The sequence below is a fragment of the Cavia porcellus genome, unplaced genomic scaffold, assembly GCF_034190915.1.
Source record: "Cavia porcellus strain 051 isolate PalLab524CR breed Dunkin Hartley unplaced genomic scaffold, mCavPor4.1 scaffold_2, whole genome shotgun sequence".
Classification (NCBI taxonomy): domain Eukaryota; kingdom Metazoa; phylum Chordata; class Mammalia; order Rodentia; family Caviidae; genus Cavia; species Cavia porcellus.
Window position 1 is genome coordinate 118,067,470 of NW_026947485.1, and position 16,628 is coordinate 118,084,097.

The following is a 16,628-nucleotide window of genomic DNA, read 5'->3' on the forward strand; positions in this document are numbered from 1 at the left end:
TCAGTATCTCAAGGCTGTGTACTTGCTTTGTTTTGTGTCTCCCTAAAGATAATGAGAAGGCTCCTTAGTGTGGGAGGAATTGATGAATGAATGAATGAGTGAATGAATGAAATTTTGTGGCTTCAGGAATATAAGGAATTGATTGTCCAGGCATGGTGATGCACACCTGTGTTACCAGCACTCGGGGAGGCTGAGGCAGGGTGGTTGCAAGTTCAAGCCCAGCCTGGGCAGCTTGAGACCCTGTTTCAAAACAAAAAGAACTGGGGGATGTTCAGTCATCAGTACTGAAAAAACAAAAGCTAGAATTAGAGATTCCACGACACAGCCATTCAGAGGAAATGAACGTGTTCTACAGTGCGGCATCCATTTTACTTTATTGTCACTGTTAGGTCTTAGAAAAAGGCGACGGGGGTGCACGAGGGGGTTGGACGAGGGGGGTGGACAGGGGAGTGGACAGAAGGCGGTGAGTGCCAGCTGGAGCCCGTGCAACCCAAGGAGGCGAGGATCCGCTCAAGCTGCACCCGCCCTGGTCTGGGGGAAGGCGGCCTAGACCCGATCCTGTGACCCCCAAACCCGGGAGAGCAGAACAGCAGCTCTGAGGCTCCTTGCAGTGGACCCCAAACCTCGAGGCCAGGACGAGACTGCCCTGCGCATTAGTGTGCTCTCAGCCCAGCAGGGACAGACAGACGGGCGCAGGATGGGTGGAGGGACAGACAGACAGATAGATGGGTGTGAATGGGCAAATGGGAGGATACGTGGTCGGTGAGGCTGGATGGACGCAAGCAAGGGGTTGCAGACTGGAAGAGACAGGTCCCGGAGCTGTCATACCCTGTCGGGCCAGGCGGTGGCAGCAGAGCAGCGTTTCTGAGATAGCGGCTCAGGCTGATCGCTTTAGGCCCAGGGACCTCGCAGGCCGAGTACAGGTGACTTTTGGGATGCGCGTCCCCAGGGATTTTAGAAAGGGCGCGGCGAGACCAGAAGGCTGGGTCCCGGGCCGAAACCAGCTCTGCAGGGCACCGCGCCGAGGTTCCAGCCGCCTGGGAAAGGATACAAGGCGGGGAGACCGCGGAGGGCGGAGCCCCGCGCTCACCCTGCTGCCTGCTAGCAGGCGGAGGCGCTGACCAGAGGGCCCGGGAATCGTGGGTCTCCCAGGACTGTGGTGGGAGATCGAGGGGCAGAGAGCAGGGTGGAGGCTTGTGCCTGCATGCGACCCTGGAACGCTGGGTGGCTGAGGCAGGAGAGTCCCACATCTGAGCCCAATCTGGGCAATTTAGGAATCCAAGGGTTGCAGATGGCCTGTGTTTAATCCCCGGTCCTGGAAAAGAAAAAGAGAAAAGAAAGAAAAGAGAAAAGAGAAGAGAAGACGAAAGAGACAGGCAGGCCGGCAGGCAGGCAACAGTTTGGCTAGCTGAGGGTTTGCTCGGGTTTATGTGCTGAGAACCGCAGACCCCGAGATGAGCCCAGCCAGAGCTTGACCATCCGATGCAGGCACAGCGGTCTTCGGATTTAACTCATGCAGGGCACTTGGACAAAGCCTAGAACTAGGCTGTGCACCCCCAGCCGCTGCCCGTGGACCGCTCGAGGCACACGCTAAGCCTTTACCCCGCTTAGGATCGCGACTGCTTTGGGGGCCAGGCCTAAGGAGTAATTTAGGCACCATGAGGTCCTGCGGGGTTGGCCCTCATGAGGACGCCCGGGACCCCAACGATAGGACAAGTGGACACGGGCAGAGGGCGTGAGGACCCAGGAGGACACAACCGCAGCCAGAGAGGCTGGAAGCACCCACCCCACCCCACTGCCCACTCCGGCTTCTGGCTGCCCCGCCCCCGCCCCTCCTCTCACTCCCTCACCCCCTCCCTTTCCCGGGCTCAGTCAGTTTCTGCTGTTCCTGCGCTCTACTGCCCCACTGCGCGCATCCTGGTGCTTTTTCATTTTTTTGAGACAGGATCTCACTAAGTCTAGAGGTCCGGGCTGGCCTCGCTGTGCTCCCATCGTCCTGCCTCAGCCTCCCAGAGTGCTGGGGTTCCAGGTGCAGGATTCAGTCCTGGAAGCTGCCAGGCTGACACAGCAGCCCTCGCAAGCCAGCTCAGCCTTGCTCTGTGCCCACACGTGGGTGTTTTAAGCCTGGCAGCACCAGGTTTACAGCGGGTGGCGGCGGTGCTGCAGCGAGCATGGGACTCTTTTTATGCTTGAAGCCTCCTCTATAAGGTGGGGGAGCAGAAGGGACCCCGAGGGCAGCCCGGGGCATTGGCCGGCTGCTCCTTTCCATCCCGGCCAAGTCCATGCAGTCACCTATTCTAGCCCCCACCCTACCCCAAACACCGGCCTTCGCAGATTCTTGATCCTGTACTCCTGGGGTCCCTGCAGCTCCACAGCAGCAGGAGCTCCCGTGTGCATTTCCAGAGGGTTTGGGGCGGGCTGGAGTGATGCCAACTGGCTGAGCACACGCAGGGCCCCTCCTCACCCCGGGTGGTGCCAGCTGGTGCCTGCAACGGCTCCAAGCGCACAGCTGGCCCAGGCTCCCGGGCCCTGGAGAGCTGCCAGGGCCTGGACGGGGTTTCTCACAGCAGATGCTCAGAGGCACCCAGACGGGTCTTTCTTTTCTTTCTTTTTTTCCACTATGTTATTATGTTTCTTCAGATTTTTTAAGGTTTGATTGACAAATATGGGTCATTTTCATCTGGCAGAAAGTGCTTCCCAACGTGCACCATAATCTATAGTGTCTGGATTTTTAAAGAAATACATGACAGCACTAGGCAGGGTGCAGCAGGCAGTGTGTGAGCCTCTGACCAGCAATCTGGACTCCGGCTGAGCCCCTTGACTGTGACCCAAGGGGACTCTGTCCCGAATGCTCAGAGTGAACGCAGAGGCCACATCAGAGCTTCCACCCAGCCACATCCCGCACTGTGCTGCACACAGCACCGCCTTCGGGAGCCCAGGGAACATTCAGTGGGCTTCCGGGCCAGCACCAGCGATTAGCCTTTAATTGGCATCTTGGGGACGGCTCTGCATGCAGCTGAAGGACCAGGCTGCCCTCACCGTGGGCGCCCTCGCCTTCCGCCCACTGAGCTCAGGGAGCCATCTGCTAACCGCCGGCTCCCCGGCAGCACTCGCATCTCCAGCCAAGTACTCCTGCCAAAGGCATCAGCAGCTCATCGGAAAATCGCTTCTCACTGCCGGCTTCCCCCTAATTATCAATGCCGCAGAATCAATTCAGAATATTTAGAAAATGCTGAAAAGTATAAAGGAAGAAATAATCCTGCCTCTTGGAAATGATCAGTGTTAACGTCTTGGAAAATGTAATTCCACTTTTGTGTAGTCGCTTCTGCCATGTACAGTGTCTGTCGTTGTCCTCCCTGGGTCCATCGCAGGGACAGAGCATGAGTCCCAGGATGGCCCGAGTCACCTCCGGAGCCCAGACTCTGTCCTTCCACCTCACTCTTATCTCAGGGCACCCTTGTGATAACCCAGCACCCCTTCTCGGTCAACAGCCACTGCACTGGGCCTGGGCTCTTCAGCTGAGCTAACAGAGTGGATTCACACAGATAAGCGACGGCAGGCGTGTCATGTGGGAAACACACACCATGGCAGCTGGACTGATGGGTGAATGTGGGCAGGAGCCTCCACGGTGCCCCAGTCAGGGCCTTCCCTCCACACTCCCTGGTATTCCATCTTGTTCCTGTCCTCCTCAGAGAGAAGCAAGCTGTATCCACTCATCTTTCTCAGACCTAAAACCAGAGTTTCCTTTCCAAGTCTGGGCCAGAGCCTTCCCACTCCCTCAGGCATGGATGATGTTTTACCTGGGCCCAAGTCTGTAACGTTGGAAGTTTCTGGGGAAGTGTGACCATTAACCATGATGTGTCAACTTGAATGGAAAAGGAAATGCTGAGCATATTAGTAAGCACAGCTCTGGGCATGTCTGTGGATGACTAAACTGAGGGGGAAGACACACCCACAAGCAGGTGCCACCAACCAATAGGCTCGGAGCCTGGATGGAATAAAAGGGGAAAGAAGGAAAGAAGCAGGAAGTGTGCCCACACTGAAGAGCTCCGTGCAGGTGCACCTTTGGCTACATCTTTGGACACTGGTCCCCAGGTCTCCAGTTCCCCCAGCACCCAGCACAGACTTGAACTGGTGACTCCACTGAGCTTCCTGGCCTTCCACCCTGGCCAGCAGCCACATCGTGGATCCCTCTTGTTCAGCAGCTTCCATCTTCTGGGCTGAGCAACTCGGGATCCTCCAGGTCTCAGCGCACAGACATCCACCCACTGTGGACTTTTCAGCCTCTTATCCTGTTGTCACCAGAACACTGGATGTGTGTGCCATGGTGTCACAGAATGAAACCATGGATGCAGGAGGAAAGAGTCATGAGCAAGGAAGTTTATCGGGAAAGCAAAAACAGGCAAAAGGGAAAACTCCTGCTGTGCCAGGGGACTGAAAAGAAGGTTTCCAGGAAGGGCTCTCTGTCCAGGGCTTCTATGAACCTGAGGAGGAAGCGCTTTCTCTTTATGGCAATCAGAGTACAGGGCTCTCTAGCCTTAAGAAATTGTCATTTCCCCAAGGCCCAGTAATGACTATGATCATGCACTGCCTTGTTTCACTGTAAGCCTACTAAATCCCCTTGTCTAATGATGCATGTATTTCCTATCAGTTCTGTTCCTTTGGAGGCCTCTAATTGATACAGATTTTGATGATGACGGTGTGGTCTCCACTGTGACTACACCTGACCATGTGGTTTAGAAGCTTTGGAGCTGGTTTTCAGGCACAGTTTGGAAAGGTCTGAAGATGCTGGTACGGGAGTACTAGGATGCTATTAGCTGAGCTTGGTGGATGATTCTGATTTGAGTTCACAACACCAGAATGCTGATAGGAATGTGGACAGTGAAGGCCAGGACCATGAAATTTCAACTAGGAATGCAAACTCTGCTGGAAACTGGATTTTGCATGTTTCATCCTAGCAAAGAATTTGTTTACATTTTATCCAGATCCTAGGACTTTGTGTGAGGCTGAATTTAAAGGCATGCACTATTGGCTTTTCAGACATGCCCAGTATAAATGACGAGGCCATGGAGGTTCCCAGTTTCATAGAAAGGCCCAAAAGGCCAGGCAACGTGCCCCTGAGAAGTGATGCATGCAACTGTAAGAATGAAACCGAAGGTGCAGTAGAGATCCCAGGAAGGTGGAGATGCCAGGAATGGGTTTCGTCTGCTGGGTGAAACCACAGGCAGTGAATGAAGCCTGCCCAAGAGAAAGGCCGTGAGGGCTACAATGGGCAAGAGCAAGGGCCAGTGGGGCACTGGTGCTGCCCAAGCCCTTTGCAGCTTACATCTCCCCACAGCCTGCCCTGGGTTCTGGACATGAAGCTACAGGGTTTAATGCTTGCCTTGCTGGATTTCAGCCTTGTGTTGGTCCAACTCCTTTATACCTCCCTGCTGCTCCCTTTGGGAATGATAAGGTCTACCTGTGCCATTGTATGTTGGGAGGATTTAATTTCCTGACCCATTACAGGGTTCACAGCTAAGTCTGCCTTGTGTCTCCAAGGAGGCTTTGGATTTGGGTTTTCCAGCAATGCTGGATCTTTCAAAACTTCCACAACTTTGGAGATGGGCTAAACATGCTTTGTGTAATGAGACAGTGTAGGCCTTTTGGGGGCCAGGTAGAATGTTATGGTTTGGGGGGATCTAAAGTATCCCCCAAATGTCAGAGGCAGGAAATAATTGGAGGGGGTCTGACCCGAAAGGATGTGTCCCTGTTGCCAGCCTCTCCCTGTTCTTTCTGATTCCTGGTGCCAAGTGTTGAGCAGCTTCCCTCCACCATGACCTACGTCACTCCATTCCCGCCTTGAAGCCAGCTGACCGGGAACTGAAGCTACTGGAAACTGTAAGCCCAGTAAACCTCTACCCCTTTAAATTGTAGATACCAGGTACTTATCCCCTTGACTGGAAAGCTAATACACAAAGGAACAGATGTTAAAATTTAGGTTTGTGTCCCTTCCTCTTACTGGACAGAGGGTGGGACAGGCCATCGGTCCTGATTACTCTGAGCCTCATCAGAACTGCAGTTTGGATTCTCCATTCCTGTCTCTGGGATGTAAATGCTGCCCTTCTGTGCCCTACCGTCTCTACGACCCCATTCCCAGTGGTGAGCAGGGAGCATGAGCCAGTGCGCTGGTTCTCTCTCTCTCTCTCTCTCTCTCTCTCTCTCTCTCTCTCTCTCAGCACACACAGGCTCAGGAATGGAGCTCAGGCACCGGTACCTGTCAGGAGGACAGTATCACTCCCCAGGGGCCCTAAAGTGGCCAGAGCTCGGATGGCACCCCGTCTATTACAGCTGTGACTAGATGCACTCTCAAAGTCTCATGCAGTCATGGGGGAGCTTTTTCAGAGCTGGCTGGATCTGGAGTGTGGTGCTGGGATGGTGCTGGGATCTGGAGTGTGGTGCTGGGATGGACTCATGGTGCAATGCTAAGATCAAGGGTGCTAGGATTAAGGGTGTGAGTGCTGCCTGCCCTCAGTTGCCTGAATAAGAAAAAAGGGACAGAAAGAGCTGTGGTCACCCCTTGTTGCTTTGCTACCTTCTGCCCACCATTAACTGTTTCTCCTCTGCAATGCCTCTCTGCTAAGCCTCCTGCCTTGGAGACAACTGACAATAGACTGAGACCTTTAGAAACTGTGAGCAAGTTCCTCCTTTAACTTGTGGGTATTCAGTATTTTGACTCAGCAACAAGAAATGTAACTAAGACACCATCATACACATCTACTGGTGCCCGCTTTGGCTTGGATGGGGAAGCTGTATACTAGAGGGTCTGCAGGCTGGGTGGGTATGGAGGTGCACACCTGTGACCCCACCACTCAGGAGGCTGGGGCAGGAGGACAGCCATGAGGCCAAGGCTCTGGAGTGAGGCAGATCTGAGTTCCAGCTCTCACCGTCCCTGACTCGCTCACAACCACAGACGTACACATCTTCTCTGAGCCTCAGTTTCCTCATTTGTAAAACAGGCTAATACTTGTAGCTGCCTCATGGAATTGAAGGAAGAAGCAAAGTTCACTGTCAGGGAAGGGTGCTGGGGCAGGTAAAGGTCCCCTTGGCTGAGAAGGGGTTGCCTGTGTCTGCAGCAGGGAGACCCAGGCCAGGCAGCTGCTGCAGTAGCCTCAGAGATACACAGGTGACCTAGGACAGCTGCCTTGCACATGGAGAAGGGACACAAGAGGTGTCACCACAGGGTCATTAACAGCTGTGCAGGTAGGGGAGATAGGGAAATGAGCATGACCCAGGATTATTTGCAGAATCACAAGGCTGAATCCAGAGCTGTGCTGCAAACCTGGTCCCAAATGTGTTCCATCAGAACAATCGGGGTGGAAATCTAGGACATTTTTCTTGTGTTCACAGAAGGCCAAGAAAAGCACATCTGAGGCATCTCTGTGCATACTCAGCTGGACACACTGCAAAGCCACAGTGAGAGGAGCAACAGGGAAACTGGAAATTTGACTTCATCATGACCACCAAGTGGAATGTGATCAGCAAAAGTCAACTCGTCAGAGAGCCAGTTTGGACAGGGAAAAGCCAGTTCATCAGTAAGCTCAGCACTGACTGTAACACCAGCAGAGGAAGAGAGTATCACGCCGATGACATGCAGGGTGTCCTGCCAGAGAAGAGTATCGTCTTTCCTGGCGGCATTGGTCAGAAATCCATGACTTCAGCCAAATAACCACAACAGAATGTGTCACAAGCACAGAACACTTCAGCTCTTCCTGTCCAACTGAGCGATACCCATCACTTACTGACTTATTTATTTAGAGATTACATTGGTTTTCACGGTGGGAGCCTTTCAAAGCTGAGACGGTGCAGAGACACACCTAACCTAAACCCCCTCACACACATCTCCTTCCGCCTCATGAGATGCCTTTCTGTCGGGTTCTGTCCTAGATCCCCGATCTCCCAAACAAGTGTATGGTGGAGGTTAAATAAAAACAGACAAATTGTATGAATTCAGGGCTCCAAGAGGGTCAAAACCCTTTAATTAAGCTTGAAGCTTTGAGAGTAAAGACAAAGGATTCTCTGGGTCAGTCCACTTATATTAGGACCAAGGACAAAGGGCGGAGAGACTGAGGAAAGTGCAGGCAATGAGCAGGACCTTGGGAGTCATCTCAAGGACGACTCCAAGTAATGAATCAAGGCAGTTCAGTGGCACTGTCTTATCATGAAGACATGGTAGGAGTGAGACTGTAGGAATAATTCCTGCAGCTGCAGTCTCTATCTACTTAACTGATGTTGGAGCCAAGTGTCCATAGCTGTGGCCTTATCTTGCCCTTTGAGGTATCTCTGGCCTCACAGACTACTGCAGGCCTCAGCCAGGACCAGTGATTCATAGAGGTTCACTTACTATGAATCAAGTCCCGTCGCCCGGCAAGGGGCCGAGGCCTAGGACAGACTCACAGATAAACATAGAAAGCCAATTAGTAAAATTTAAATCCTGCTCAAAGCTGCTTCGTGGTGGTCTCCAACACCTTTCCACACACACCCTGCCTATGCTGGACATCTTGGTAACCCACAGTCTTTTGGGAACAAACAGAAGGTAACCATTTTAACCTGACTACTAATGTCTTTAAAGTTTTCATTAAAATATTTAGTTTGGATACCCAAGACACACATACTCACTGTAGAAAGTTTTCAAAGGAGAAAATAAAAACCCTCATGACGCCAATGTCCAGGAGCAATGGCTGCCGGAAGTTAGCCTCCAGCACATGCCAGGAGCAGGAGCAGAAAGTGAACTAACTCTAGGGCTTCCTCCCATCCACTTGGCCAGGTCACTGTTCAAACTCAGCCGCCCTCCCTGGGAATCTGTGTCCCACAGCCTGAGCCTGAAGCCAGCACCTTAGGAGCACTCCTGGGGGTGGACACAGCTCACCGTGTGGACCTCAGGATTGAGCGTGACACTTGCTCTGACCAATGCAGTGGCAGTGGCACTGTGGGTATCCTTGTCATTTTCCAGTCCTGGAATAGAGCCCAGACGCCTTCCTGTCAGACCCACTCCCCAGCCCCTTTCATGTGTTGACACAGGGTCTCACCAACCTTCCCAGCTAGCCTCAGACTGGTGATCCTCCTGCCTCAGCCTCTCAAGGAGCAGGGATTACAAGTGGGTACCACCACTCCTTTCTAGCAAAAGCTTTAAGCGCCATCATGTGACTGTGTCATATCCTTTTTTCCTCCCATAAAATGAGCAACAACTGACATGGAGACGGCAATATCAGCTTCAGCCCCACGTCTCACACAGCCTGGAGCAGAGCTGTTGACAGCCCACAGCGGACCTAATGCAAATAAGAACCCAATTTTGTCACCATCAGACCAAGACTTCTGGAGATGCTTGTTACACAGAATAACTTGGCCTACACTGATGGATATACCCCCTTGCAAAATGTCAACTGCGTTCTTTTTGTGTTTGGAAAGTGTTAGTGTAACAAAAAATATTTTCTTGAGTTTTAACTTATAATTTATATGTTTAAATATTTATTTTAAAACAATTTTGATGCTCTTAAACTTGTGTTACCTCATTGAGTCCATTAATTTTATGTATATTATCTAATTTTATTGATTTGATGAATGCCTGCCTTACAAATTTGATAAAGTACATCTAAGTATTTATCAAACTTTTACAATTAAGTTTTAGAAATTTTAAATTGCCATCTAGTTTTAGCTGATTTTCTCAAGTTCTCAAACCAACAAAGCAGTTGTGTTTGTATGTGTGGTCCCAGGGACTGAACCCAGGCCCTTTGCACAAGCTACATCCCAAGCCTTTTAAACTTTCTAATTTTGAGGCAGGCTTTTCCTAAATTGAACTCCTCCTGCCTCAACCTCCCTGAATGCTAGGATTACAGGCATGTGCCACCACACCCAGCCCAGTGTTGCATTTCTACAGTCCAGTGGCATGCATCTTATTAAATACCTAAAACACAGAAAACCTCTTTAACACTAATTACAGACATTTAAACACTGAGTCCACACTAAATCACCTGTGTTTTACTAATATTTAGAGCCTTCTACAAGATGGTCTGCTCTGTGCCTTACAAAACAGGAAATGAACACAAAATATGCCAACAGTTACAGGACTGATTCATAGATTAAATTTCTAGCTGGACAGACATTGGCTTGACATCCCGCTTGCCTACTGTCTTTGAGGGTAGGTTTACTGTCCAGCAATGACAAGCTATTTCCACTTCCTCATGCTACTCCCAGCCCTAAAAAAAACCCAGTGCCTTTCTCCAGAAGCCGGAGCCTTTGAACTCTGGCTGGAATGCAGATGAGATCAAAACAAAGCAGCCCCAGGACCACTGAGGGGAAAGCCAGAGCTCCCAGGGGCCATTAGGGCCTCTGGTAGTCACAGGCAACCTCTCACTGGCCCGGGGTCTCGCAGACTTGGAGAAGGGCAGAGGAAGCTCTGTCTGGGAGTGGTTGGCCTGACGGGAAGGGTATGGGGAGGCTGCTGGGTAGAAGCAAAGGTGACAGGTGGACTGGGGAAATTCTACCTTCTTCCCCGCTGTGCAGGATGGGGCCCAAGCAGTCACAACACTCGTGGGTATCGCACAGCAGCATCTAGCTGCTGTCCTCGCTGCTTTTTTGCCAGAACACGGTGGAAATCCAGGCACCCCTGCCCACCTTCTCTCCACACCTGTGTCGCCAGCGTGGGCCTTGCCAGCAGCCCAGGGCTCCCGACTCTGTCAGGAGCTCAGCCAGGCTAAGGCTGTGCTTCCCGCCCCAGTCTGAGTTTCCAGGAGAGGGAGTCGGTGCAGGTGGTGGGCACAGCTGCAGGGCACCCCAAGCCCCGAGGCTTTCAACAACAGCGGCAGCTCGAGCACACGTGCACAAACGCAAGTGCAAACACTTGTGCAGTTTGGGTCACACTACAGACCATTTTCTGAATTAACACATCTGGAACACGTTCAGCAAAAATAATTTTCTATGACACAACTTTACTGGCTGCTCATCCTTCCATGCATAGATGTTCCGATGAACTTTATGTCTATGATTTTGCTTTGATGAACACTGCATTTTTCTGGTAAAGAGTTGTGAATATCCAGGCCTGGTTCTCAGGGAAATGCCGGGCAAAAGCAGCGCCAACCATGCAGTGCTGAACATCTACCCACAGCTTCAGGGCTCGGGGAAGGAGACTTGCTGGTTTGACTGGTGAAGCCAGAGCTCCTTAACTACTAATGCTAAACGTTATTTTCAAGTTTATCAATTACCTGTTTCTATCTTAGTGCGTTTTTCTTTATGATCTGTAAGGCATTTAGATTACTGTTGCAGTTTAGACCTGCAACGTCCCCCCGACTGGATCGTGGAGTGCTGTGGGTGGACTCGGCCTCTGCTGAGAGTAGTGCAGTGTGCCCTCGAGAGGTGTGGCCTGGCTGGCAGAGGTGGTCACTGGGGCCTGACCTGGCGGGATGCACCACCCTCCCCATCTGCCTCCTGTCCACCACACCGTGAGCACCTCTTCTCAGCCCAGACCCTCCACAGGCCGCTGCTGCATTTGAGGCCGCCAACCACGGACAGGAACTTCTGAAATCGTGAACCACAATAAACTCCCCCCCCCCCCATTTAAGTTGCCAGTGTTGATCTCTTGTCCCAGCCATGAGGAAGTGACTGAGACATGACACAGTACTAGGAACGCTTGGTCGTATTGTTTATAGTCTTACACTTTCGTGGCTGGTCATAGCCCTGAGATATTTACACCTATATAGAAGTGATTTTTATTTTTTAATGCTGGAGACAGAACCCAGGGCCCCTTGCAGGCCAAGCCTGGGCTCTGCCATTGAGCCACACCCCGAACTTGAGGACATTTACAAGTTCAGACATCTTTGCTTCCTGATGCCGAGATGATATTGTCCTTCACCCACCTGTCACCAGCCCTGTGCCCACTGCCCACACTTCATCAGCATAAAGCCCCTCGGTGGGCTCTGGGCCCTCCTGCCACATCGTCCATGTACCTCAGATCCCTCCTGCTCATGCACGGCTGCTTGCTGAGCCCCTGTGCTGCGCCCGGTGCTGCTGTGGACCCAGAGGACACAGATGAGTGCCATGAGTGGACACCCTGCCCTTGGTGAGCTTCCATTCTAGGGCCAAAAAGACCAAGTAGAACCTGCCAGTACAGGAAGTGGCACAGGTGGGGAGGACTATGCCTGAGAAAAGGGGGCATGTGGTGGTGGACTTGCGAGAAGGGCTGGGGATGAACCCCAGCAGGGAGGCTAGCAAGAGCGGCAGCGAGGGGTGAGCCTGCAGTGGGTGGTGGCTCTCTTGGGTTCTGGGGCCCTGAAGACCTTGGCTTCTCCTCTGGATGCAGTGGGCAGCCACTGAGAGGGTAAAGCAGGCTACTTCCCAAGACAGCCGCAATGATCTCATCCCCACAGTCCTGCCTAAATGACCTTGCCACTCTGCTTGGAAGAAGACAGCCCAGGGAATACAGAGAAAATGCAGTGCATCCTAGTGTAGGGGCACACATCTGTGACCCCAGTGCCCTGGAAGGCCGAGGCGGAGGAGGAGACGGCAAGTCTGAGCCCCACTACAGCAACCCAGCAGCTTAGCACGACCGTCTCAAAATGCAAAAAGTGGGACAAATTCGAGGGCTCCAGCACAGATGTGCCACCTGTAAAGGTCACTTTAAATTGCTATGAGGGCAGATTCTAAGTGCTCTCACCATTAAAAAATGCAGTAAATGGAGGTTAATAAGCTTGATTTTGCCATTCCAGAATTTACACATATTTCAAAACACCCTGTTGGATACATAAATACACACAGTCTCCGTTAGTCAAGTTTTAGAAATCAGCCCAATGCTACAGCACTGACCAGGGCTGGGTCAACCCAGAAGGCCACATCCTGGGGGTTGGGAGGGCTGGGGTGAGACCTGTGCCCAACAGAAAAGGAGAAAACACTGCCATTTTCAATTTTATGTTTTATTAAAGTACAGAGCTAACACGCTTTGAGGCTTCCACATAGGAAAAGACGGTGAACATAGTTGCTTTGTAGAAATATTAGCATCCAAAAAAAAAATACAAATCCATAATTGGCTTTTTGACTCCAGGGGAAAAATAACAATTTTAGAAGTTAAGAAACTTTAACGCTATCAGAGACCTTTACGAACACTGAACAGCAGTTTTGCCACATACACTGCCTTTTCTGATTCTAAAATACAAATTCTAAAATATAAAACGTAACCACAAAATCTGGCTACAGCTAATTGTTTCAGAAAAAGTTTTAAAAATTAACAAACTTGTGACTATAAAATTTTTTCTTTACAAAATAAAAAAGGTTAAATCTTTATTTAAAAAAACCAATCCTCTTAAATTTCTTATAAATAGCTCTCAAAACATATATTACCCATCTGCTGTAGACTCTCTACCTGAGAGGATTTCCCAGGACACTTTACCCCGACACTGAGGCTGGTTACGTTTCTATGGAAGAGGATGTGGAGATATGCTTACCAAATCTGCCCTTCCCCAGTTCAGTTTTTTCCTGACAGGACTTGGCTTTAAAACAAAAAACCTGAAACACCTCTTTGGTAAAAGGCAAGCATGTGAACCTTTCAGTGTGACTGCTCTGTGAGGGACTCAGAAACAGAAAAGAGTTCCAGGTCTGTGGCTGGCACCCTGGGCAGGAAGGTTAGAGCCCCCACTGCAGGAATGCATGCTCAGCGCACGATGCCCGGAGGACCAGAGCTGCATGGCCACTGCCCCTGTGGGTGGCAGGCTCCTGGCTGGGAGTCAGACTCTCCTGGCTGTGGGCGACCCTGTTCCATGTCCCAGGGCTAGAGTGGGACAGGATAGCACAACGCTGCTCAGAGAGGCAGCCAAGGGAGCATAGTCAAGGCAGTCTTGTCACAGGCCAGATGTCCCTGGGGGACAGGAGCACTGATGGGCAAGCTGCTGACTGCAGTCAAGTAAGCAGAGTCTCAGAAAGGCCGACGTGACGAGAGAGGGGACAGCACAAGTACTACACAAGGTCACTATGCTAGGAACTCTCAGAGGAGGAGAAAGGACAGTGCCACGGGCCAGGAACCGAGGCAGGATGGCCACCCTTAGGGGACAGCACCCTGAGCCCAGCATGCATCTTCTGTCCACTCTGCGGAAAGCACCAAGAACATCAGCAAACTAGAAACCAACCCGTCCAGCCAGACCCTCACAGCCCAGCACTGAGGACATGCGGTCCCAGAGGTCAGGATGGACCTGGGCCTCCAGGCAGGGGACTTGGGACAGTGACACTTCCTCTGCCCAAGGGTCCCCCTGAGGAAGAAGCGGCCAAGAGGAGACATAGGGAGAGCCTGAAACTCCCTCAAGGAGTCTGTCCGTGGCCTGGGAGACATACTTCAAACACCTGCTACAAAGCCTTGCAGGAAGCCAAGGCTGTTGGTTAGAGAAGCAACCATGAGTTCATTAACTTAACACCTCTGTTATCACAGCTCCAAGCAACTGGCATGATTTTCCAGTTCCCTAGGTCACAGGTCACCCAGGAGGGTGATTCCTAATCCTGTGAGCGTGGACTCACTGCCCACGGCATGCACTGCTGTGGCCCAATGACCCTGTGAACCATAGTTGAGTGGAATCCAGTGAAGGGCACAATGTTCCCTACTGGAGAACGGGCTAGGCCTGGACCAGGGGAAGATTCTGGGGGTGGCTCGGTCACCTGTGTTTCCCTGAGCTGCTTTCTGCAGGGGAGGGGGCCAGGGCATGTGGCTGAGGCCCATGAGGAGGACAAGTCAAGACCTCTGCTGGACAGTGACGGAGACAGTGACACTGCCAGCTCTTCTTCCACATTGGCTAAAGGCAACCTCAGCTCACCCGAAACCCCCGCTGCTGTCCCCAGGGCTACCGTGTCCATGCAGCCTGCCCTCCCAGGCCCAGCTCGGTTCCTAGGACAGCTGGAGGGAGAACGCCCTGGCATCCCGGGGCACGGGCAAGTGAGGGAGTGAGGAAGGATCTGATGGCCCTCAACATGACAGCAGGAGCACCCTAGTTCTGCCCAATTGCTACAGAGGGCGTCACGCAGCCATCTAGGCTGCAACCTGTGGGAAGCATCCTCAGGAAGCCCTGCCTCCCCCACACCACCTGGGGCCCTACGGATTTGGGCTGTGGGACCCTCATTCCTGCCCAAGGACACAGATGCTGGACTCGCTCACCCTCATGGCTGCTGATGTCCTTCCCTCCACAAGCATGGACTCTGGGAACTTCCAGGGAAGTCACTGACAGCCCCCCCAACCCCCCCCACCCCCATTCTACACCTGTGCTCAGTCACCTCCAATAGCCACCTGCCTGGCAGCCGCCCCTGCAGACCGGCTGGGCCCCCTCCCCCGCCACCCCACAGGAATCACAAAGGGGAGCCAGGGACAGCCCCGGAGGCCAAAGTTCTGCCCTGGCTCCATTTCACAGGCCTGGAGGCCAGGGAGGCTGAGGAGAAGCCCTGAGCCCTGCAGGGCTGTGGCAGGTGTAGGTCCGGGCCCTAGGGTGCTATTATCACAGCAAATACAAAAAGGAAATGCAGCCCTCGTTGCAGACACCCAGCAAACAGTGCCCACCACCCCAGCTAAGCGCAATTCCCATCATAAGCTGGGAAGAAACAGAGGTGACCACAGGGAGAGATGGTGAATTGTGCTTTTCACATTCTGACAGGGGTCAGAAGGAGGAGGAGGAAGGTGCCGAGGGGTGGCTGCGACTGCCAGCATCGCAGTCCCTCTGGGACGGGGCTCTGAGGGCGAGTGGAAGGCAGGCACTCCCTCTCAGCCCCCTAAATACTGGGGCAGAGGATGGGACCTCGAGGACCAGAGAATAGGCAAGGGGAGGAAAAGCAAGGATGGGTCTTAGGAGCTGGGGACTCTTTTATACCAAAGACATGAACGTCAGGCCAATGAGGTGATCTTATCCCTATGAAAAGCTGCGAGCCCCAAATTCTGGTTAGGTAAAAATGCACCCCAGGAAAATCGCACGGCATCTACCCACTTTCTGGGCAAGACGTCTGCACATACACACGTGTATCCCCCACATCGCTGTGGCTGGACTTTCCAAATCCCTTTAGACGAACAGCAGTTTCTGTTTAATGTGTGAATTAAAAAGCTTGACAGAACAGGCTGTGCTTCCTGAGAGCTTTCTGATCACACTTAAAACAGGCAAGAGGTGCTGGCTTCTCTCGGGGCTCAGGAGCCACTGAAAGCCTCAATATGCCTGCCGTCAGCAGGCCGGAGCTGTGTCACACAGAGAACTGTCGAGTGGGACAGCAGAGAGGCGCCACCAGGGTCCACAGGTACAGCAGCACGCACGTCCAGCATGAGGCCATCTTGACCCAGAAGACAGACCAGCTCTCCCGGAAGAAGGTGTGGATGCTGGCGCCTTCATAGCTGTGGGGACACAACGTACAGTGCAGTCAGGGCAGGGAGACCACAGGGGGAGCCGCCACCCCCACCAGTCTTTCTTCTCCAGAGACTCAGTGAAGAGGTAAGTCACACCCACTCAAAATGTGCAATTCCCTGGCTTTTGATACATTTACGGGCTCCTATGATGACCACTGTGGTCACTGCAGAATGCACACCCCACCCATGCTCCTGTCTCCGCGCACTGTGCTCGAGCCACCCCACCCCGGCACCCTCTGGG

The 16,628-nt window shown here is 52.4% G+C and overlaps 1 protein-coding gene and 1 long non-coding RNA gene across 3 annotated transcripts in view; both read right to left on the reverse strand.

Moving 5' to 3' along the window:
- Window positions 1-355: 355 nt before the first annotated feature.
- Window positions 356-2,576, reverse strand: LOC134472871 (uncharacterized). Its single transcript, XR_010042847.1, has 2 exons — window positions 2,314-2,576; window positions 356-1,315 (listed from the first exon to the last, which is right to left on the reverse strand). It is a non-coding gene; the product is annotated as an uncharacterized LOC134472871 (long non-coding RNA).
- Window positions 2,577-12,923: 10,347 nt separating this feature from the next.
- Window positions 12,924-16,628, reverse strand: part of Serinc5 (serine incorporator 5) — a 67,328-nt gene continuing 63,623 nt past the window's right edge. For both annotated transcript variants that reach the window (XM_013143471.3, XM_063245264.1), the window contains exon 12: window positions 12,924-16,375. In XM_013143471.3, the coding sequence (XP_012998925.1) occupies window positions 16,228-16,375 (148 nt within the window). In that variant the 3' untranslated portion in view covers window positions 12,924-16,227. The remainder of the gene's footprint in view (window positions 16,376-16,628) is intronic.